The sequence below is a fragment of the Hippocampus bargibanti genome, linkage group LG10 (assembly GCF_051943395.1).
Source record: "Hippocampus bargibanti isolate YZ-2025 linkage group LG10, ASM5194339v1, whole genome shotgun sequence".
Classification (NCBI taxonomy): Eukaryota; Metazoa; Chordata; class Actinopteri; order Syngnathiformes; family Syngnathidae; genus Hippocampus; species Hippocampus bargibanti.
In genome coordinates, this window is record NC_142743.1 from 24,795,493 (window position 1) to 24,816,990 (window position 21,498).

General features: G+C 47.8%; 2 protein-coding genes across 3 annotated transcripts; one reads left to right on the forward strand and one right to left on the reverse strand.

Annotated features, from left to right (window-relative positions):
* Positions 1 to 431: 431 nt before the first annotated feature.
* man2b1 (mannosidase, alpha, class 2B, member 1) lies at positions 432 to 11,733 on the forward strand. The gene is made up of 22 exons (XM_089005879.1): positions 432 to 538; positions 1,918 to 2,020; positions 2,729 to 2,902; positions 3,000 to 3,193; positions 3,983 to 4,115; positions 4,253 to 4,398; positions 4,581 to 4,780; positions 4,844 to 4,964; positions 5,050 to 5,128; positions 5,194 to 5,303; positions 6,151 to 6,258; positions 6,337 to 6,636; positions 6,951 to 7,048; positions 7,123 to 7,243; positions 7,687 to 7,805; positions 7,882 to 7,983; positions 8,054 to 8,141; positions 8,660 to 8,740; positions 9,301 to 9,525; positions 9,579 to 9,728; positions 10,347 to 10,449; positions 11,449 to 11,733. The coding sequence occupies exons 1-22, from the start codon at positions 440 to 442 to the stop codon at positions 11,550 to 11,552; spliced, it is 2,958 nt and encodes a 985-aa protein (XP_088862005.1). The 5' UTR covers positions 432 to 439; the 3' UTR covers positions 11,553 to 11,733.
* Positions 10,894 to 20,472, reverse strand: trmt1 (tRNA methyltransferase 1). 2 transcript variants are annotated; one of them, XM_089005882.1, is made up of 16 exons: positions 20,315 to 20,472; positions 19,124 to 19,417; positions 18,128 to 18,326; positions 17,866 to 18,053; positions 16,869 to 16,984; positions 16,660 to 16,772; positions 16,031 to 16,179; positions 15,331 to 15,414; positions 15,178 to 15,247; positions 14,592 to 14,726; positions 14,422 to 14,507; positions 14,107 to 14,215; positions 13,844 to 13,920; positions 13,665 to 13,784; positions 13,188 to 13,317; positions 10,894 to 13,110 (listed from the first exon to the last, which is right to left on the reverse strand). In XM_089005882.1, the coding sequence occupies exons 2-16, from the start codon at positions 19,402 to 19,404 to the stop codon at positions 13,030 to 13,032; spliced, it is 1,938 nt and encodes a 645-aa protein (XP_088862008.1). In that variant the 5' UTR covers positions 19,405 to 19,417; positions 20,315 to 20,472; the 3' UTR covers positions 10,894 to 13,029. The 2 variants fall into 2 exon arrangements, with proteins under 2 accessions (XP_088862008.1, XP_088862009.1); XM_089005883.1 differs by lacking the exons at positions 19,124 to 19,417; positions 20,315 to 20,472 and adding an exon at positions 18,861 to 19,090.
* Between the last annotated feature and the right edge of the window lie 1,026 nt (positions 20,473 to 21,498).

A 21,498-nucleotide genomic window follows, 5' to 3' on the forward strand; every position in this document is an offset into this window, starting at 1 on the left:
TGAAAAAAGTTGCAAAGTAAGAGAGTCAAGTCATGATAATTTCCGCATTTTCTTGATAACTTGGCAAGGCTACGTGTGTCATGTCCCGTTACTTGAAAAAATGGTAACGGTATTTCTTCATAAACATTTTATCTAAAATAATCAATTCAGGAACCTGAGTTCTGTGTGATGAAAAACGCGTCTATTATTGTTAAGATGTTACAATAATGACCGGTTTCCTTGAAACCAATTTGACTCGTCGTAAAGGACTTTTTTTTCCTCGAAATATATGAATATTTTGGTTTTCCACCTGACAGAGTATAAAACCGAGACGACGCCATTAAACGTGAATCTGAACGTAAAGGCGCTGTGCTTGCGTCTTGCGTTGAATGTCACATGACACCCGGAACATAAAGACACATGATCACAAATCACATGATTTTCACCTTCATTTGGCAACATGGCGGCGGGACGCTCGAGGCTCCTTTGGCTTCTTTTCCTCCTCTTTGAAATCGCTTTCACTTTGCCGGTCGAGCGCCGGGACAAATGCGGCTATCAGGTCAGACAACTCTGGTCGCTTTTTTGTGACATCACGCCACCTTCACGCTCGTGTATTTGAGAGGAAACCGGAAAGAGGCGACGTTTCCGTCATTTTTCCTGAGTAAAATCGTCCGTTCGAGCTCTGTCAATTCGAAATATTAATTAGACACGCAGACGGTTTGTTTCGTTTTCGTTGTGTCTAAACATTTTAACAACACTGTATTTTTTTCATGTAAATTTTTAATATAAAGTAATGCAAACCTCGAAAATTGAACACGACCGTCACTCTTGATGTGACGGTCATTGTGATTCTGTTCTTGATCAATATGACTGAACTGCGTTTCAATGTTCATTTCGAACGTGCAGTAACAAAATAGCGGCCGTTCGAACGGGAAATAACTGGAAGGTAAAAGTGGCGTTTGAGCAACCTTTCTCATCGAGTACGACTTTTGACCAAAGATCCAATCATATTGGTCGATGAGTGCCTGGACATTGTGACATGACAAGGCGATGTTTTTTTTTCTTTCTTTCTTTCTTTGTTTGTCCAATGACAGGGACACATTCAGCGTGAGGTTTCAACACATCTCACATTGTTTGTTTTTGTTGTACCAATCAACAAATAAATGGATGAATACTAGGGAGCGTGTGACCGAGGCTGCCATTCGCGGGGCCATCTTGGATCAATACACAGTAGTAACCCAAATAGAAATCGATGGTTCAGGGGTCGAGAAGAGCCAAACAAGCAAAATTTGTAGGAATGTTTTTCAGTGAGTTTCAATAGTTTGTGAGGTCCGGATAACTCCAGATAAGGAGTGAGGACCACCGTTGCTGATAAGTTTAGAGAAGAACTCGTGTTCCGTTTGAAGACTAAATGTCACCCCATTTATTTCCCACTTCAACTTCTTTCAAAACAAAGCAATCAAAAGTGGACTTGAAACTGAAATAACAGCAGGAGTGAGGACTCTGAATGGCTACATTCAAAGGGCTCACCGCTGTAGTGAATTTGGTTAAAATATGGTTTTACTTTTTGTGGAATGAACGTTTTCCTCTCATTATCCACACACACACAGTGAGTAAAAAGTGTGTGTATATCCGAGTGAAATGAAAATACACACCAAAAAGTCATTTTGTGAGGACCTCTCTGAAACTTGAACAGATGCATAGGTAGACTCTCTCGAAGCCTTCAGAATGAAACACTTGTGAGGACCGTCCAAAAGGTCCTCACTTGTCCAAAATGTCCTCACTACGTATGGTCTAAAATGTTAGCGGTCCTCACAAGATTAGTCGTACAAACACTTGTTGTTGTTTGTTTCCAGAAATGGTGTCGACTTGACTTGACTTGTTTGTCTGTGCATTCCTTTCCATTTTTTGGTGTCCTCCTCATTTGTTTGCTTGCAGTCGTGTCACGCGACCAAGGCGTCCATGCTGAACGTCCACCTGGTTCCGCACACGCACGACGACGTGGGCTGGCTCAAGACCGTGGACCAGTACTTCTACGGAGGTCGGCTACCGCGCACGCTCCTGTGCTGAAAGATAAGCCATAAAATGGCTACCTGGCTGGCTATCTATTAGCTACCTAGCTGGCTATCTATTAGCTAGATGGCTGGCTAGATGGCTACCTATCAGCTACCTAGCTGGCTATCTATTAGCTAGATGGCTGGCTGTTAGCTGGCTAGATGGCTACCTATTAGCTGGCTACCTAGCCGGATATCTAGCTGGCTATCTATTAGCTACATATCTTGCTATCTATTGGCTACCTGGCTGGCTATCTATTAGCCCTCTGTTCGAGCATAAAAAGTAAAAAAATATATTTTTTATTGTAAATTCCATTCAATATCAGTTATCTAGCTAGCTACTGAGCTATCTATTTGCTAGCGATTAGCTCTCTATCTAGCTATCTATTATCTATCTAGCTATTTGAGTTACCTCTGGGTTGAGTGAACAACGGCGCATGTGGCCGCCGCTGCTCACCCACAGAAAAACTTATCCTGTGACTGCAAAATGACCTTGAGAGTTTTGAAAGGCGCTTAGAAATGAAATGGATTGTTATTACTCTCATTAAAGAAGAAATGGTATCAAAGTAGGAATCCATCGCTGTTTTTGAAGACAGTAAGAATTGTAGCAGTTGAAAGTTTGCCGTCTATTTAGCAAGGGCTGCGTAGATACGCACAAGCCGTTTTCAGGCGTCCATCTTGGGCGTGTACCGCAGACCGTAACGACATCCAGCACGCCGGCGTGCAGTACATCCTGGACTCTGTGGTGGAAGAGCTTCTGAAGAACCCCGAGCGCAGGTTCATCTACGTGGAGACGGCCTTCTTCTACCGTTGGTGGCGCCGCCAGAACGCCGACATGCGGCGGACGGTCAAGCGGCTGGTCAACCAAGGTGGGTCGCCCGCTCGGGTTCCTTGGACCGGATCCACCTCAGGGAATCCACAACCAACCGCCGGCCCTCCAACCTCGCGTCCCCTTCCTTACTCCAGGCCGGCTGGAGTTTGTCAACGGGGGCTGGTGCATGAGCGACGAGGCTACCACCCACTACAGCGCCGTTGTGGACCAGATGACCATGGGCCTCAGGTTCCTCAACCAGACCTTCGGGCCTTGCGCTCGGCCCCGGGTGGCCTGGCACATTGATCCCTTTGGACACGCCCGGGAGCACGCTTCCATGTTTGCGCAGGTCGCAACAAAATGCTTGAAGATTGACGATGCAGTGTTAGTTCTAGCAAGTACAGTGATACCTCGGCTTACGAACGCTTTAGCTAACGAATTTACGAACGTTAAATTTGCGAGCATACAAACTATTTTTCAGAAAACACACGAGCGCCACAATGAGAGATGTGTCTGTCGCAAACGAGCCGGTTCTTGGAGCTACTGAAGTGGCAGCCGGCTTTTTTTTCCCCTCTCTTCCCTGCCCCCAGTCTTCGGTCACTCTAGTGTGTCTGCCTGCTTCCGTTGCAATATCACAACTTCCAGAGCTCCTTGAGACTCCACTCCATTCCATCAAGCCATCAACGACCACCACAAAGCTCAATGAAACGACTTTATTATACAGTACCGTTTATTTCCGTAATTTCAATACCATAGCACATTTATTATACATAAAATAAGGTATATTGTGTGTAGTTTTAAGGCTTATTTAGTTGAAAATGATGTTTTATGGGGACCTGGGAACGGATTAGTCTCATTTTAATGGTTTCCTATGGGAAATTAATGTTTGGAAGACACACTTTTCGCCTTACACACACTTTCTGGGAACCAATGAAGTTCGTAAGCCAAGGTATGACTGTATTGAATATAGCCTCACTTAACTCCTCTTGCCAAAAGCAGCAAGGAAATCTCACTTGCTGATGGAGAATTGCCAAAAACGAAAAGTCACCGGTTCAATGTTTGAAAATCGTGCCGCCGCGACCTCAATTCAAGTAGGGACAAACGAACCCTTGAAAAAGTCACCCATGTCCCGCTCCAGATGGGCTACGACGGCTTTTTCTTCGGGCGGGTGGACTACCAAGACCGGTCCAGGCGGATGTGGGCCAAAGAGCAGGAACTGCTGTGGAGGGCGTCGGACAGCATCACCCCACCGATGGCCGACCTCTTCACCGGTAACGCAAGCCCGCGTCCGTGATCCGATCTTCCGCGGCTTTTTGAGATTGCAGAGTGATGCGGTTGCACCCGGATGGCCGGCCAGAGGGCAACCCTAATGAGTATGACACCCGTGGACTCCCCTCCGCCCTGACAGGGATCCTTCCCAACGGCTACAACCCCCCGGAGGGCTTCTGCTGGGACCAGTCCTGTGACGACCCGCCCATCAAGGACGATCCCGACCTGGAGGACTACAACGTGAATGACGTGGTGGAACGCTTTCTCAACGTTGCGAAAAATCAGGTGAGAGCACTCAAAGCGGGCCTTCACCAACACCTCCGAAGGGAGGTACTTTTCCGAGGGCTCGTTCCGCATCCTTACGCCAATCAAACCGATCGACCGAGGATCGCGGAGGAATGGAAAAAGTCTTTTGGATCTTCCTAAAATGTAACAAATGAATGCACGGAGTCTTGTTCCCGGTCCAGTCTCTGGTGTACAAGTCCAACCACATCATCATGACCATGGGCTCGGACTTCCAGTACGAGAACGCCAACCTGTGGTACAAGAACCTGGACAAGTTGATCCGCTACGTCAACGCCCGGCAGTCCGACGGAAGCCTCGTCAACGTCCTCTACTCTACGCCCTCGTGTTACCTACAAGAGCTCCATCGGGCCAACCTCTCCTGGTACGACCCGAATCCCAGCCTATAAGCGGGGACCGCGTGGAACGGTCCTGGCTTTCCGCACAGGGCCCTGAAGACCGATGACTTCTTTCCGTATGCGGACGACGCCCACGACTTCTGGACGGGTTACTTCAGCAGTCGGCCGGCGCTCAAACGCTACGAGAGGCTCAGCAACGGCAACCTACAGGTGGGCGGGTTCCCGGATCACATCCGGAGTCTGAAAAATGGAAACCGCTCAAACGCGAGGCTTTTTTTGGCGGCGGGGGGTTTAGACTTGTAACCAGCTGGAGGTTCTCGGCGGACGGGCTTCTACTCGTGGACCCTTCGGCCAGGGCGACAGCCTGACCTTGAGTACGTCAAAAAGAAAGATTCCCTTTGCTTCGGTGAAACCTGATCGCCGGTTGTCCCCGGTCCAGGAAGAGCCATGGCGGTGGCACAGCACCACGACGCCGTGTCAGGGACCGAAAAGCAGCATGTCGCCAACGACTATGCCAGGAGACTTGCCAACGGGTGGCAACGTTGCCAGGTACACCTCACGCTTTGGCAATAGCCGCATGCTAATGGAGATCGGCGGCCGCATTCATTCCGAAAATTCCACGGGCGGGCCGGGTCAGCACAAGATCCCTTTTTTTGTAATCAATCGTCAGTGACTTATTGACCGGCAGACGATGTGCAGGAATGTGTCTGCTCCCGTGCCAGGGTTTTTGTCATTCTCGCTCCAATTGCAGGAGTATTGAGTCTTCGGGCTACATGAACATTCCACGCAGCGTCAGAAAGCTTGGACTGTGTTCTTTCATCACAATTCAGAGTTAAAAGTTTCATCGCAGATGCTGACATCTCCTGGCCCGTTTCGAGTATCGTGTGAATGTGGGTTCAGGTGCAGCTAATAATAATAATCCATTTGATTTCTAAGCACCATTCAAATCTCTCAAGGTCACTTGACAGTTACAGGATCAGTTTTTCTGTGAGTGAGCAGCGGCGGCCAAATGCGCCAGCGTTCACTCAACACGGAAGTAACTCGAATAGATAGAAAGCTAGCTAGCCAGCTAACAGATAGCCAGCTAGACAGTTAGCTAACTAGCTAGCCATATAGCTAATAGATAACCAGCTAGCTAGCTAGAGAGTTAATAGATAGCAAATAGCCAGCTAGGTAGCTAGCTAGATAGCTAATAGATAGCCAGCTACATAGCTAGAGAGTAAATAGATAGCAAATAGCCAGCTAGGTAGCTGGCTAGATAGCTAATAGATAGGCAGCTAGCTAGCTAGCCAGATAGCTAAAAGACAGGAAATGTGTCCTATTTGATGCGTGCGCTGTCTCCGGCGCGTCCATTTGGCCCAAACCCTTGTCGGTTGACAGTCGTTGGCGTCTGCAGGTTGTGGTGAGCAACAGTCTGGCCGCTTTGAGCGGCTCCACCGCGGAGCGCTTGTACTGCGACGGCCTCAACATCAGCGTGTGTCCAATCACAGAGTCCAGCAGCAAGGTTAAAAAAAAAACCCCACAACGGATCCGTCTTCCATTCTTGCCGTCCACTTTCCTGACGCGCGATGGCCTCCTGCAGTTCTCCGTCAACATCTTCAACCCGCTGGCCCGGCCCGTGTCCTGGCCCGTCAGGCTTCCGGTGAACGGCACCAGCTACGCGGTGGCCGACGCCGACGGCCGGGCTGTGGACTGCCGGGTGATTCCGCTCTCGGGGGCCACGCGGGACGTGAGGAGGAACCGCGGCTTCGCCGTCAACGAGCTGGTCTTCCGGGGCCGAGCGCCGCCGCTGGGCTTCAGCACCTACTCGGTGGCCCTGCTCCGCGACGGCCCTCCGCCAGCCTCGCCGCGCCACCTTGTGCCCAAATCTATCCAGAACAAGGTATTGGACCTGATGCGCCTTTCTATAAATGGACATTTCACAGCAGCAAAGTGAGGAAAGGAAAGAAAAAAGTCAAACAACTAAATGCGGGAGCTGCCGGAAAGGCCCGATTGCCCCGATAGAAGCTGTTTTCATAAAACAGCAACACGGCCACGGTGTTTAATTTGGATCTTTGCTCTTACAACAGACTCCTTAGGCAACGTTATCGGGCCAGTCGCCGACCCCATCATCAGGTCTATGTTGGCTTTGGTGTTTGCTTGCAAACATCGCTTCTTCATGTGCTCCGTTGTTTTGTATTTTTAAAATGTCTCTAGTATCTCCGCGTGACCTTTGACCCAACAACGGGCCTCCTGAGCGGCCTGGACAACTTGGAGACCAAGCAGAGCATCAGCTTGACACAAAACTTCTACTGGTTGGTCTTTGAAAGCTCGCCGTCAGCTGCAAGTGAGCAAAGGCCAAATGTTTGCGCCACGCGCGTGCCTGCAGGTACAACGCCAGCGACGGCGACGACCCAGTGAGCAAGCAGCCGTCCGGGGCCTACATCTTCCGACCAAACTCCTCCACGCCCTTTGTCATCAGCGAGACGGCCAAGACACAGACCATACAAGCACGATACAAGCAGCCGTACACTGTTGCAAAATGACACTTCGCAAGCCAAATATTGACAATCGCCGTCATACAATTCATTTCCAAGCGCCTTTCAAAACTTTCAAGTTCACTTTCCAGTCACGGGATAAGTTTTTCTGCGGGAGAGCAGAACGTTCACTCAACCCGGAAGTAACTCAAATAGATAAAAAGCTAGCTAGCTAATAGACAGATCGCCAGCTAGAGAGAGAGAGAGAGGCAAGAAGACAGCTTGCTGTGGCTGTGCGCTCCCGTTTAGTAGTTAAATAACAATTACGTGACTACTTTAAAAAATGATTTATTTTCAAAGTTTAGTTTAGTTCTAGTAGTCAGTTTAGTATCCACACATGTCATGTCCATTTTTGGTTGCAAAGAAAAAAACGTACCTGATGTGAGGCGCAGCTCACTTGTCTTGTCACTTGTCAGACGTCGCCGGTGCAGGAGGTGAGACAGCGCTTGGCCCCGTGGGCGTCCCAGGTGGTCCGTCTCCACGCCGACAGTCGCGTTGTGGAACTGGAGTGGACCGTGGGTCCGATTCCCATCCGGTGAGTGCCTGCCGGTTGTCGTCCTCGGGGGAACCGTGATGCCAAACGGCACTTTGGCTTTGCTCCCCGGCGTCAGCGACGGCTTGGGCAAGGAGGTGATCACGCGCTTGGACACGGACATCAAGTCTGCCGGAATCTTCTTCACCGACTCCAACGGACGAGAACTTCTGCAGAGGAAGTAGGTTGCGTCACTCTCAGCTGTGGATGCTATTACGCTAGCTGTGACCGCCGCCGTCGCGCACCCGCAGGAAAGACTTTCGCCCCACTTGGAATCTGAGACAGTCGGAGCCCATCGCCGGCAACTACTACCCCATCAACTCCCGTGCCTTCATCAAGGTGTGTTTGCGTCTCCTCCGCACAAGAAATTAGAGCGCGTTTGGCCTCCACGGGTCTGTCGCCTTTTTGGCCTCAAGTTCACCAAAGCTTTAAAGGACAACCGACACCTCCCGACGGCCAAGTTGCGTCCATCGTTTGTCAAATGACTTCTACTGAGCGTGTTTGACAAAGATTCCGGCGCATGCGGCTAATTTTGACCTTTTAAGACTGGTGCTGAATATTCGGGAAGTCTGGTTTTCCAGTTGGGGACGATGCCTGACGTGACGTCACGGAAGGAACGCCCCTGACCGAGAAAGCGACACACAATGCATTTTGGGGACTTTTTTTCATCTGAAAATGTCGTGTTGATGGTGAAATTAGAAGGAAAACACATCAATGACGCGATGGCGAATGGTTGTGTGTGGCAGCCAATTGCGCTAACACGCATCAAGAAGGTGGAAGTTCCACACACCAATTCGATTCCCAGCGAACAAACCATGCAGCGTTTCATATAGTGGCCGAAACGCATGTGTTGCCAGGACGATAAGGACCAACTCACTGTGGTGACGGATCGCTCTCAGGGTGGAGGCAGCATCCGAAACGGCTCCCTGGAGATCATGGTTCGATTCCGCACACACAAACGCAGAAATAAAGCACAAATACATCATCACACACATACACGTTTTTGCCACATAGTGGGGACGAGATGTGTGTGTGTGGCGAAAGCAATCCTAATACACTGATTCAATTTCTCTCGCGCGCACACACAAATGAAGCCCCCTCCCCCCCCCAAAAACATGATACAGGTAACATCCGACTTACGACCACCCATACTTACAACCTCTAGACCCTATTTTTAACATTTTAAATTCTACGCCTGGCACCGCAATGTGCTAGCAGGCCGGCAACGCGTACGACAATTGTGGCCAGCCAGCCAGCCAGCATGTCACGCTCGCACAGCAATCCAACGTGTGACGGCGCCAGAGTTTGCCAGTCATTTAGCCTCCGAGTCTCTATTCAACATTTTGAACGGATTGCGACTTCCGACCGTTTGGTCGGAAGTCGGATCTTACCTGTATATGACGATTGAAAAAAAAAAAAAAAAAAAAAACAAACAAACCACCATCAAGAAAAGCTATCCAGACGTGACACCGGCGTCGTTGCGCGGCCCCACCAACAGCTCCACCGCCGGCTGCTGTACGACGACGTCCGCGGCGTGGGCGAAGCCCTCAACGAGACTTCCGACGTCTTCCCGGAGGGTCTGGTTGCGCGCGGCCGCTTGCTGCTCTCCCTGGAGCGCCCGGCCGGCGCCGCCGACGCGCACCGCCCCCTAGCCGAGGAGGCGGTACTGCAGCCGCTGCTCACTTTTACTGAGGGCCACCTGCACCCAAATACCAGACTGGAGGTGAGTAACGTTTGCGGAAAAACCAGAAATGACATTTGACATGGCCTCCATAGTTCTCAGGGCTACGAGCCGCGCTGCCCCCTGCTGTGCATCTGCTGACGCTGAGCCAGTGGGACGACGACTCGGTCCTGCTCAGGTTGGAGCATCAGTTCCAGAGCTGGGAAAGCAAAAGCAATTCGCAAGCGGTCACGGTCCACCTGCAGGTTCTTGACTACTCTCCCAAATCAGACATTGACAAAACCACAAACATGTTCAGTCAGGTACGGATGCTCCCCACCTTACGAACGAGAGCGGTTGTTCCTAAGTTGCTATGGAGAATGTATGTTGAAGAAGTATCAAACACAGACGCTCCAACAGTCGTCAAATCAATTAACACCTGCTGTAGTACCACGACATTGCTGTAGTGATTCGAGTATAACGCGCACCCCTCATTTTCAATTAAAAATCGGGATAACATTTGGTTTGACTGAATGGAAACTCCAGGAAAGGAAGCGTAGCTAAAGAAATGCTAATCAACAAACAATGAAAAAAAGGAATGCGCGTGATCCGGGTCTTTCCGAGAATCCAAAGTGAACAACAGCTGAAGGTGGAACTAAGCACGACTCTAGAAATGCTGCCCCCTCCTGGAAGAGCTAACCTTTGTGGAAACCTCCAACGTGTATGCGCGAAGCACAGTGAACACCCCCAAAAAAAGCGGCATTTCTGTCCCAACATTTTTCGACATACCCGCAAAAATGTTGGTAAGTAGGGGAGCGCCTGTACTCTGTATTTTCAAAGAGGTCATTATATAGGCGCCACCTGGTGGTTTTACGTCTGCGCAGAAGCTGTTTTCCACACTGGAGGTGACGGCCGTGTCAGAACTCAACCTGTCAGCCAACCAGTGGAAAGAAGAGATGAAGCGTTTGGATTGGAAAACGCAGGCTGGTGCGTGGCGCGGCGTGGCGCGGCGCGGCGCCATCACTTCACTCTATCTTCTCATCTTTTTTTTACCAAACAGCACTCCAATGTCAAATGTGTCAAAGCCAGTTGGACATCCAGCGATACCTCGGCTTACAAACACTTTAGCTAACAAACTTTTCGCCTTATGAACATTAAATTTGCGAGCATACAAACTATTTTTCGGGAAACACACAGAGCACCACAATGAGTGATGTGTCTTTCGCGAACGATCCGGTTCTTGGTGTAACAAGGAGCTGTAAATGGCAGCCAACATTTTTTGTCCTCTATTCCCGCCTCCAGTCTTCGGTTAAAGCTGCACGTGATTGGTCGAAAGCTGCACATGAACAGGAAAGGCAGTCGACAGAGCTTGAAACAAAAACAAAAGTGAAAAAAAAAAACAAAAGGTGAGAACATGGATAGAAAACAGTGAAATTTGGACTCGTTTCAACTTTATTGAAAGGCAGTGTAGACTGCAAGGTTAAAATATCCGATCACAAATAACCCGCACAAGCCATCAGTTCAATTTGAAATGAAAAGACAAGCAAGGGAACCAGCTGCTATTCATGAACTTTCTAGTGTGTCTTCCTGCATCTACGTCTGTTGCAATATCACAACTTGTAAGATGTATAACTCTTTGAGACACTTTATGCAAAAAGCTATCCATTCCATCAAGCCATCAACGACCATCACAAAGGTCAATAAAACCACTTTATTATACAGTACAGTTTGTTTAATTACAAGTATTATACATAAAATAAGGTATAATTGTGTGTAGTTTTAAGGCTTATTTCGTTGAAAATTATGTTTTATGGGGGCCTGAGAACGGATTATTCTCATTTTAATAGTTTCTTATGGGAAATGTATGTTTGGAATACACACTTTTTGCCTTTCACACACTTTCTGGGAACAAATTAAGTTTGTAAGCCAAGGTATCAGTGTACATTATTTGCACTCGCCCCACCCCGTTTTTTCTCCTTTCTCCAGATGAAAAGCAACGGAAAAAGTCATTGAAGGACCCCTCCGCATGGGAGGTCACCTTGCGCCCGATGGAAATCCGAACCTTCCTGCTCAGAGCCAATCTCAGATAGCCAATCCCGCGCGGGCTTGCTCAAGATGAAGTACTGGCGGCCATTTTCCGGCAACTCCTCATGAGACACCACAAGAAAAGGGACATGAGCGAACATTTTTTCACCCGGATGTGAGAAATGCTTTTACATTAATTTTATATTTTAAAAAATGCAGTTAAGAAATTAAACTGAATCATTCTTACTTGTTACGTGTCCAACCTATGCCACTTTTTTTATTCCACTATTAACAAACAACAGGGGTTCATTTAAAGGACAACCGACGCCATTTTTTTTTGTTTCCGAACAGACATCAGAAAAACGTTTGAAAGCATCTAAAATAGCCATAACACGCAAGCTGATATTTTGAGTCAAATGCAAAACACCAAAAAAATGACTTCAAGTGTCCAAAAACTGCAAAAAGATGAACCCGGAAGTGGCCAGTTTCAGAGGGTCCCGCCCCCTTATTCGTGACGTCACGCCAAGACGTCTTACTTTGCTCGAGAATCAAATCAATGGCTTCAGATTCGGAAAAAAGATGCTTTCTTGTTACTCATCCAGTTATGAATATGATTCAATTAGTTCCGAAGCGGAAAGCGTAAATGTTTGCAATCAATTAAAGAAGTCCTTCCGTATCATTTAGACTCCAATGTAGCGGCCAGAAAATGCAGAAGATGGAGCCCAAGCTCCGCTGGAAATGGGCTGATTTGTCTGCTGGGAATTTGTGTCAACTAGTATCAAATAGTAGTCTTGGTGCAACACACAATGATTTCGCCTTCAAAACGAATCAACATGACGTTTTCAGAATAAACAAAGTACCCAAAATGCATTGTGTGCGTTCCTGACGTGACGTCACATCAGGAATCATCACCAACTCGAAAACAACACTTGTTGAATAATCAGCGCGAGTCTGAAAACGTAAAATATCAACATTTTGAATGGGTTTTGACTTACGACCATTTCGACTTACAACCGTTTGGTTGGAATGGAACTCGGTCGGAAGTTGGACGTTACCTGTATATGATGATTGAAAAAAAAAAACAACAACACCAACAAAAGCTATCCAGACATGGCGTCCATGTAGTTGCGTAAAAAATCTAGCTTTAATATGCGCTGGAATCTTTGTCATATACGCTCAGTAGAAGTCATTTGACAAATGATGGACACAACTTGTCCGCGGGCGTCGGTTGTCCTTTAAACTTGCCGGAAACTATTAGGAAGTAAATGAGACCCCGAAACAGAAACATTTTGTTTATCAGGATTATTCTGTGTTGATGCGAACTGAGCGACGGCCTCTTTTCCTCGGCAGAATTTTTCTATTTGCTTGAGCAGTGACACCCAATGAGGTCTCGTCAAAATGAATTTCAAATTAAAAGTCAGGCCGTTAGATCCCCCGCAAAAAATGATAGTCATTTAAAAAAAAAAGTTTGATTGTGAAACTCACGTGACGGTAAAAGCCCTCGACCCCAAAAAAAAAAAAAAAAAAATAATAATAATGATCTTAATTGATTCCATTTTCTTCTTTGTTGGTCCGGTCGGGGTCGCGCGAGTACGTGCATTGGTCGCCGTCTGCGCACGTGCCCTGAAAACAAAAAAGAAAAACATTGAGTGTGAACGGACGGCAGCGACCGATCAATGTTCTTTGACGTGAGAAGCTACCTCTTTGAGCTTTTTGCAGCGGAAGCTCTTGAGCTCTTGAGATCTTGAGCTGTCGTCTGGCATCTGTTGGCCTTTGCGCTTATTCTGCTTCTTCTCGCGCCTCTGCTGAAGGTTGTTGCAAATGCCGCCGCTAGGGGGCCCCAAACACAACCAAGCAGAGGATGAAAAGACACATTTGGACCTTGTGTGGGGGGGTCCTGAACACCTCGCAGTGTGAAGACCGGGACGACGGATGGTTTGATTACCCTGCTTTTGCTCTGGCTTGAGGTGATTTCTGAAATCTAGCTAGCAGATAGCAAGATCTATCTGTGTATTTAATAGTGACATTCAGTGTATTAGCTAACTAACTATAGAGCTATCTAGCTAGGTAGCTATGTGTTGGCTATGTATTAGCTATCTACTAGCTTTCTATCTATTAACCTCCGGGTTGAGTGAGCCCACATTTGTACCTCCTGTGATTGGGGCTGGTTTTCTTACCCTGCTTTTGCTCTGGCTTTGGGTCCCCAGAAGGCCTGCGGGTTCTCCTGGAAACGGGTCAGGTGGCGCTGACGGGACCGGGGGTTGGCGTCGGCCCGGACGGTGAAGCAGGCTTCAAAGCTGAGAACAAACCAAGTCAGTGAAGAAAAGCGGCGCCGGAGCACAAATGGCGGTCTGACCTGGGCGGGGTGGACAAGATCTTAAAGGCGGGCGTCATTTCAGAGAGCTTCTCCCGTTTCACAGGGTTCTTCTTCTCCTGCGGGCGGGTGGCAGGCACGCTAGCTTATTAGCTTCAACGGCATTTCATTCAAGGCCAGTCAAAAAGATACAAGCGCGGTGGAAACGACCAGAGCTAAACTTAGCTTCTCCCCAAACCACAAAAACGGAAGAGGAAAGACAAGAGAAGGCTTCTTCTTCTTCTTCTTCTTCTTCTTCTTCTTACCCAGCAGCGCATGACGTCCCAGATGGCGGCGGGCGGCGCGTCCGTCTTGACGGCATTCTTGCAGGCGTGCGACAGGGAAACGCGGTGACCGGCGTGCAGCAGCGCAGATCTGAACAACAGTTAACGCTTCCTTCATCAAACATTTACAATCATTGAGAAGCGCCTTTCAAAACTCTCAAGGTCACTTGACAGTCACAGGATCAGAAGTTAATAGATAGAAAACTAGCTCGCTAGTCACCTAGATAGCTCTATAGCTAGTTAGCCAACACACTGAATGTCACTCTTAAATACTAATAATAATGCATTTGTACGTACTTGAAGTGCAGCAAAGGTGGCGTGTTGCAGTGAATGGTGCTGCTCAAACTGTCCATGGTGTAGTAAAGGGGCGTGTCCTCCAGCTCCTGCGGACCACAAATCAGCAGCTGGCGTCACGTCGACGGCAGGAAGGAGGCGTGTCAAGAAATTAAAAAATGCAATCAAACGACCTCGGTCACCATAGTCAGGATGCCCTCAATCCGCTTGGACGTCGCAAAACGAGACGGGTTGCTGGAAACGGCGCTCAGAACCTTCTGGACGAAGGCCCGCTCGTGGATGGCTTCTGCCCAGATCGGACCGCCCAGCTGGGAGCAAACAGGCCACTCGGGGATCAATTCAATCCTGAATGCATTCGCTCAAATGGAGAAGCAGCTGAAAATTACGTCGAATCCCGAATGTATCAGAAAAATGGATGCAATATCATCCAAAATTTACATTTATTCATCAAAATAATTTAACTCAATATTTATTCTTGCATTACACACAATTCATTCATTTGGGGGTGGGGGTAAGTAAAATCATACAATTCAATAAAACTGACCCACAATGTTAAAAGTATGACACAAAATATGTATTTTTAAAAATGACACCAAACAATTTATTTTACCCCCACCCAAAAAAAAACGCTGTAAAATGAAAAAAAAAGTATTATTATTATTATTAATTTTTTCCCCCTTCAAAAGACCTGTTTTTTGTTTGTTTTGTTCTTTTTTTTTATGTGTTCCCAGCCATTGCGAGTGACTCGCAAAGGGTCACCTGATGCCTCTGACCGCAGTGCTGGCACGTTGGTCCCACCGGCGGTCCAGTGGCTGCCGAGTACTTCGTCCTGAAATGGACAAATAAATTACAGTCAGTGGAGGACGTGCGGAAGACGTGCGGACGCTCCGCCACGGTGAGACGACGTCTCACTGTTTGCCGTTGTCAGTCCTCCTGGCCATCTTCTGCAAGTGGAACGAGCCGCAGCCAACGCAGTTGTAGATCAAAGCCTGTTTGCTGCAACGCATCAGTTTGCCCGTCAACTTTCAACCAGTGGTGGGAAAATGAAGCTTCGCGAAGCTTCATGAAGCGCTTGTCATCGTTTTGGATTCCTCTCCTTGGCAGCGCCCTAGCCACTCCGGAGGACTTGCGCAGTGCAAGAATCCAAACAAGGGCGCGGAAAATCCCACTGGACCCTCCGCATCCTGCCAACCACCTTTTCCAGTGACTCCCCCCAGGTGGGTGCTACCAAATCCAGCAGACATTTTAACGGCTAGCTAATAGATACGGTAATAATAATAATAATATGTTTCATTTATAGCACCTTTCCAAACTCTCAAGGACACTTTACAGTCACAGGATATTTTTTTGCTGCGGGTGAGCAGCGGCAGCCACACGCGCTCGCTCAACCCAGAAGTAAGACAAATAGAAAGCTAGCTAGCAAGCCAATAGATAGCTAATAGCTAGCCAGCCAGATAGCTATTGTACGGTATTATAATAAGACATTTCATTTCTAATCTACCCGGCAGCAAAGTTATGAAAGGAAGAGGAAAGGTAGGAAAAAAGTCGAAAAAGAAAATACAGGAGCTGCCGGAAAGGCAGCCACTCTCGCGGGGCCATCTTGAAGTCGTACCTGGCTGAGTTTTTGACAGTGGCTTGACCGGTAAAGACGCGCACAAAGACCCGAACGTAGAAGTCCACGCTGACGGACAGCAGCGGCTGAATGTAGCGCTGGTACGCGTTAGCTCGCTGGTCCAAACTGTGCAGGATGATGCGTAGAGCCTGCAAAGAGTAAAAGCCTCGTTTTTGGATAGACGCACCCTACTTTTTTGTTATGCATCGCGTCCTCCTGGAGCCTCAATTGGGAAGAGGGATTTCCTCCACACTCAACCCAGAAGTAACTCAAATAGAATAGTAAGATAGATAGAAAGCTAGCTAGCTAGCTAGCTAATACATATTAGCTAGGATATTAAGCCAGCTAGCTATGTAATAGATAGCTAATAGATAACCAGCTAGCCAGCTAATAGATAGTAACCTAGGTTACTAGCTAGCTAGATTAGCTATCTGGATAGATAGCCAATAAATAGCCAGCTAGCTGCATAGATAACTTGTTTGTCAGTTCCATTTTTGAAATATCATTGCAGGCTTAAAAAATGCTTTCCGTGATGAATTCAGGTTTGTTTTTGCATCACACTTCATTGATTTCACAGAGAGAAAAAAAAGCGTGTGAAGCTTTTGCAAAAGGATCAATTGTCCATTTACCAGCTCGTGACAGTACTTGGCTTTGATGGAAACGGAGCCGTATTTGCCGTAGCACGTCTCGCTGCTGTTGCCCGCTAACACGGCCATGTCGGTGCACGTGACGCACAACAGGCCTGCCACATCAAAAGAAAAAAAAAAGATTTAATGAGATCATGCTTGGATGAATTGAAATGATAATTACCCCGCCCGCCCGCCCGCCCGCCCGCCACCTCCGTCGCTGACAGACTGCACCGCGCCGTCCAGGAACGAAGCCGGGCTGCCGTAAGGATCGAGATCGATGACGTCGTAGCGATCCTTCTTCCCTCGCATCTCGTACAGAAGCATGCTGGAGAGAAAGAAACCACACCATCACAACATCACAAAACCTTTATTCGGCCCACAATGCAATGGGGACATTTGCAGTCCACACATAGCTAGCTATCTAGCTAGATAGCTAGCTCTCTATTTGCTATTTAACTGGCTGGCTAGCTAGCTATAAGATATCTATTAGCTAGTGAGCTAATTTTCTATCTGAATTACTTTTGATTCCGATAAAAAGGCTTTCATTTGTTCTTCCTAAATTCCTCACAAATGATGTGAAATTTCGTGTTTGGGTGGAGTCAGGCTTTCATACCTGCGGGTCGGGTCACGTCGGGCTGGACTTTTTGGTCCCGATCTTACCTCTAACAGGAACTTGAAATGTTTCTTTAAGGCGCCTTAATTTCAATGCTTTTGCGTGTCATTTAAAGGACAACCGACAGCATTTTTTTGGTTTCCTAACTGACATCAGAAAGACAAACGTTTGATAGCATGTAAACTAGCCAAAACACGCAGGCTGATATTTTGAGTCAAGTGCAAAACACCAATAAAAAGTGTCCCAAAATAACCTCGGAAATGGCGAGTTTCAGAAAGTCCCGCCCCCTTGTTGGTGACGTCACGTCAGGATACTCCTTCACAAACTGCCTTGCTCCAGAATCAAAACAATGGCTTCAGATTGGGAGAAAATGCTTTCTTGTGACTCATCCACTTATGAATAGGATTCAAATAGTTGTGAAGAGGAAAGCGTAAATGTTTGCCATCGATTCAACAAGTCCTTCCGTATCAATTCGAGCCGTCTGGACTCCAATGAAAAAAAAAAAAACAAGGTTCCAGAGCAATGCTTATTTTTCTACGGTGAGCGTCATAAATGTCGTTTGGAGCGAGTAAAGCGGTGCGAGCGGTCTTTACCTGACGTCCTTGCAGGTGGCCTGAAGGATGTGGCCCACCTTGTTGTATTGTGCGTTCCTGGCGATGAGGGCGGCGGCTCGGTGGGAAAAGTCGTTGGCGGTGACGCTGCGAAGGCCCGGCACCTCCAGGGCGAAACGCACCGAGCGCAAACCCGACGCCGCCAAGCCTTCCAGGATGCGCAGACCGTGCTGGAAAAAAAGCCACGGCAAACATTCCACCATTTGCGCTGGATCTCAAAAAGGGGGTTGAGCGGCGTTTGCACCTGGCATTTTTGGCCCGCCGCCGTCGTCGTCGTCGTGACAACGGGCTCCCCTTGGACCTTGGTCATCCCTTCCTTCGCGTCCGCCTCGCCGGCTTCATCCGACAGCGACGCCGCAACTGGCTCCTTCTCACCGGGCACCAGGATTTGAACGCCGCGCTCAGCCAGCACTTCTCGAGAGAACTCCGTGAGCACCGCACAACTGGATCAAATTCATCATCATCATCATCATAATAGTAGAAAAAGTAGTAGAAATAGTAGTAGTTACAGTAGTAGTAATAGCAGTAATAGTCGTAATAATAATAGTAGTAGTATTAGTAATAGTAGTAATAATAATAATAATAAAAGTAGTAGTCGTAGTAATAGTAGAATAGTAGTAGAAATAGTAGTAGTTACAGTAGTAGTAATAATAGTCGTAATAGTAATAATAATAGTGGAAATAGTAGTATTAGTAATAGTAGTAATAATAATAATAATAATAATAAATACATTTCATTTCTAAGTGCCTTTCAAAGCTGTCAAGCTCACTTTAGTCACAGGGTCATTTTTTTCGGCGAGTGAGCAGCAGCAGTAACTCAAATAGATAGAAAGCTAGCTAGCTAGCTAACAGATAGCTAATAGACAGCCAGCTACCTAGCTAGATAGCCAACGAGAAAGCTAATAGATAGCAAATAACTCCTCTTTCTATTCAAAACTCTCAAGGACACTTTACCGCCACGGTATAATGTATGTTTACCTTCTGTAGCGTTCTAAATTCTGTTTGCTTCTTTGGAATCTTTCTTTCGACGCTGACGTTCTGTGCATTTTCTTTGGAAAATGAGACGCAAATGCACGACCTTGGAACGCTTGGGAAAGTCCAAAGCACCAAGCAGGCTTCTGATTGGCTGCGTGCCGAGTATGCAAATTGCCAAACGACGGCCGGTTTATGGGCGGGCGGGCAACTTTTCAGAGTTGCCTGCTAACTTTTTCTCCCGACTTTCAGACAGCGGCTATACTTACGTTAAGTCTCGATTAAACTCCTGGACCGGGTTGTAAAACACCTCGTTGGCACTGGGAAACAAGATGGACGCCCTTCCCTCCTTCACCACCGTCTCTCCCGGCAGAAGCCCGACGAGAGGCGACTCCTCCTGGCTTTGGACGACGGTTGCCTTGGCGACGCTCACCGCCGTTTTGGGGGCTTCCATTCCGAAAGCCGCACGGCAGCCACGCGCCGCGGCGGGCCCGTGCGGGCAATTTTGGCTGAAGTTGCGCAGGAACGAGCCAGCGGCCCGCAACAGCATCAAGTCACGAGACCTTAGGACGTCAAACGTCAAACATGACAAAAAAGACGCGATTCGGTGTCCTCCATCTAAGCCTGTTTTGTGCATCCGACACTACAGTCAGCTACATTCCGGCGTGATTGTTTCTGTCCAGTGAAGCGAGCGCACTCTGTACTGGCAGCGGTATCTCATTGCACGTTTGTCAAGCAGGTGATGGTTTTTGGTGGGACTGTCCAAGCTCTGCGGCTTATGCTAACATATCACACATGTTTCCCTCCATGCTGGTTCTTGAAATTTCCCAATACGACAACGAGAAAAAAATGATTGAAGTTGACACTCTTTTTGCCAACACTACAGTTTATAAAGGTGATCAAGTTGTATTTTTATAACTCATACAAGTGGTAGAAGATATCTTTTTCTCCATAGCATTAGCATGTATATTTCTAGAGATGGCAATTTTCTTTCCTTGTATTCAGTGACAGCCATTTCGGATTTCTGATGAAAATCTGCCTGCATTCCATCGTTGATATTTTCAATCTTTTCTCGTGTTTTCTGTTCTTGTTTAGAATTTCGAAAACTTTGCAAGGGTATCTTACTCGGTATTTTCGTCATTGTTTGTTTCCCACGATTTTATGAAACGTTGCAAGTCAACGCGTCCCAATTTCGACGAAAACTGTGTTTACACCACCGTCGACCCAGAATATGAAAAGTTATCGTGACAAGCGCGCAATACACTTTCTTCGAAACGTTGTGTACGGTTTAACGTTCCGCGGGACATTCTCAAGCTAACAAACGCCCGAATGAGTGAGATTTCGGTGGATGCGATTTCTCCCAAATGTCGCGTTTGTGGCACCGAACGAATTCGTCAACGTGCCCATAAAACGCCCCCGCCGCATTCTAATAGCAGGTTGCCGTCGCCGAATAAACTCACCAGAATACGCACGCTTGTCCTGCCGGTGACAACTTTGTGTAAAACGGAACTCAGTCCGGATTGACGTTTTTTAATGGGAGGGGAAGGGGCGGTTCCGCCTCGTCTCTTCACAAGTAGCAAGTCAACCTCGCGTTAGCACAAGGGCGCCGCCATCTTAGTGGGCCCAACGACGGAAGCTCGCGCGGTCTCAAAAAAAAAAAAAAGGCGAAAGCGCGTAACGGCTTAGCCGGCCGAGGGCGTCCTTTTCCTCCCCCGCGCCTCCGTCCTGGCGGGGAGTGCCTTCACGCGTCCGTCAGTCTTAGGACAAATTTAACACTCACACACACAAAACAAAGAAAGAGAACGAGAGCATCCGTTTCGAGGACAGTCGTCGAACGTGTCACGACCGACAAGAGTTTGAATGGTTCCATGTGAGGTTTTCGGGTTTTGGGACTCTGCGGGGACCCCATGTACTTTTCTCTCCCCCTGCCGCTCGTCTGGCTCGTCATGCCGTTGCACTCGTTGGTGTGCGTCCCGGAACCAACCAACAAGGTTGTTTCACTTGTTTTAAATGAACGTTAAGTGCGGACATGAAAACGGACGCTGGTCCCGTAGCATGATTCGCTGGCGGTGGCCGCTTTCGGAAGAGGAAGACACGAAACGAGACGTTCATTCATTCATCTCGTCGACGTTTGACTGAACGCGAAGAAATGGAGATTTTTCCTTTGTGTGGCCCTTTTTGGAGGAGCACAGGGGTTGTCTCGTCCTCGTCCCCCACCCCCATCATTGCCTACCCTATTCTACAGCCGAGGCTTTTTTTTTTTGGGTGGTGGGGTGTCAATGGGAATTCCGGAGAGAGCCGCGTTTTTTGGCTCGGCTCACTAATAAGAACCGGCTCTTTTGGCTCCCAAATGGCTCCTCAGTTTTTTGTTGCTTAAATTAATTAACTAATCATGTAAAATGATGATGAAGATAGCTTGCTTTCTATCTATGCTCTGCTCACCCACAGGAAAAAAACTTATCCTGTTATTATTATTATCATATTGACTTGACCGTCTTCCCTGGAAATGTGTGTGGTCACCAGACAATGTTCTCTAGGGGCATGGGGGGCCTCCTGGTTCAAAGGTCAAGTGATGCTAATGAACTCCCCGGTTGACCCGCGGCAGGACCACAACTGAAAGATCCTTCGGCGTGCGTCTCGGAAG

Excerpts from the sequence above, each read along its gene's own strand:
- man2b1 (XM_089005879.1), top strand. The coding sequence starts at position 440 with ATGGCGGCGGGACGCTCGAGGCTCCTTTGGCTTCTTTTCCTCCTCTTT. Across the intron at positions 8,142-8,659 it reads ACTCCCGTGCCTTCATCAAG|GACGATAAGGACCAACTCAC; the intron begins GTGTGTTTGCGT and ends ATGTGTTGCCAG. Across the intron at positions 8,741-9,300 it reads ACGGCTCCCTGGAGATCATG|CTCCACCGCCGGCTGCTGTA; the intron begins GTTCGATTCCGC and ends CCCCACCAACAG.
- trmt1 (XM_089005882.1), bottom strand. The coding sequence starts at position 19,404 with ATGCTGTTGCGGGCCGCTGGCTCGTTCCTGCGCAACTTCAGCCAAAAT. Across the intron at positions 16,985-17,865 it reads GCCACCTGCAAGGACGTCAG|CATGCTTCTGTACGAGATGC; the intron begins GTAAAGACCGCT and ends CTTTCTCTCCAG. Across the intron at positions 13,111-13,187 it reads GCTGCAAAAAGCTCAAAGAG|GGCACGTGCGCAGACGGCGA; the intron begins GTAGCTTCTCAC and ends TTTTGTTTTCAG.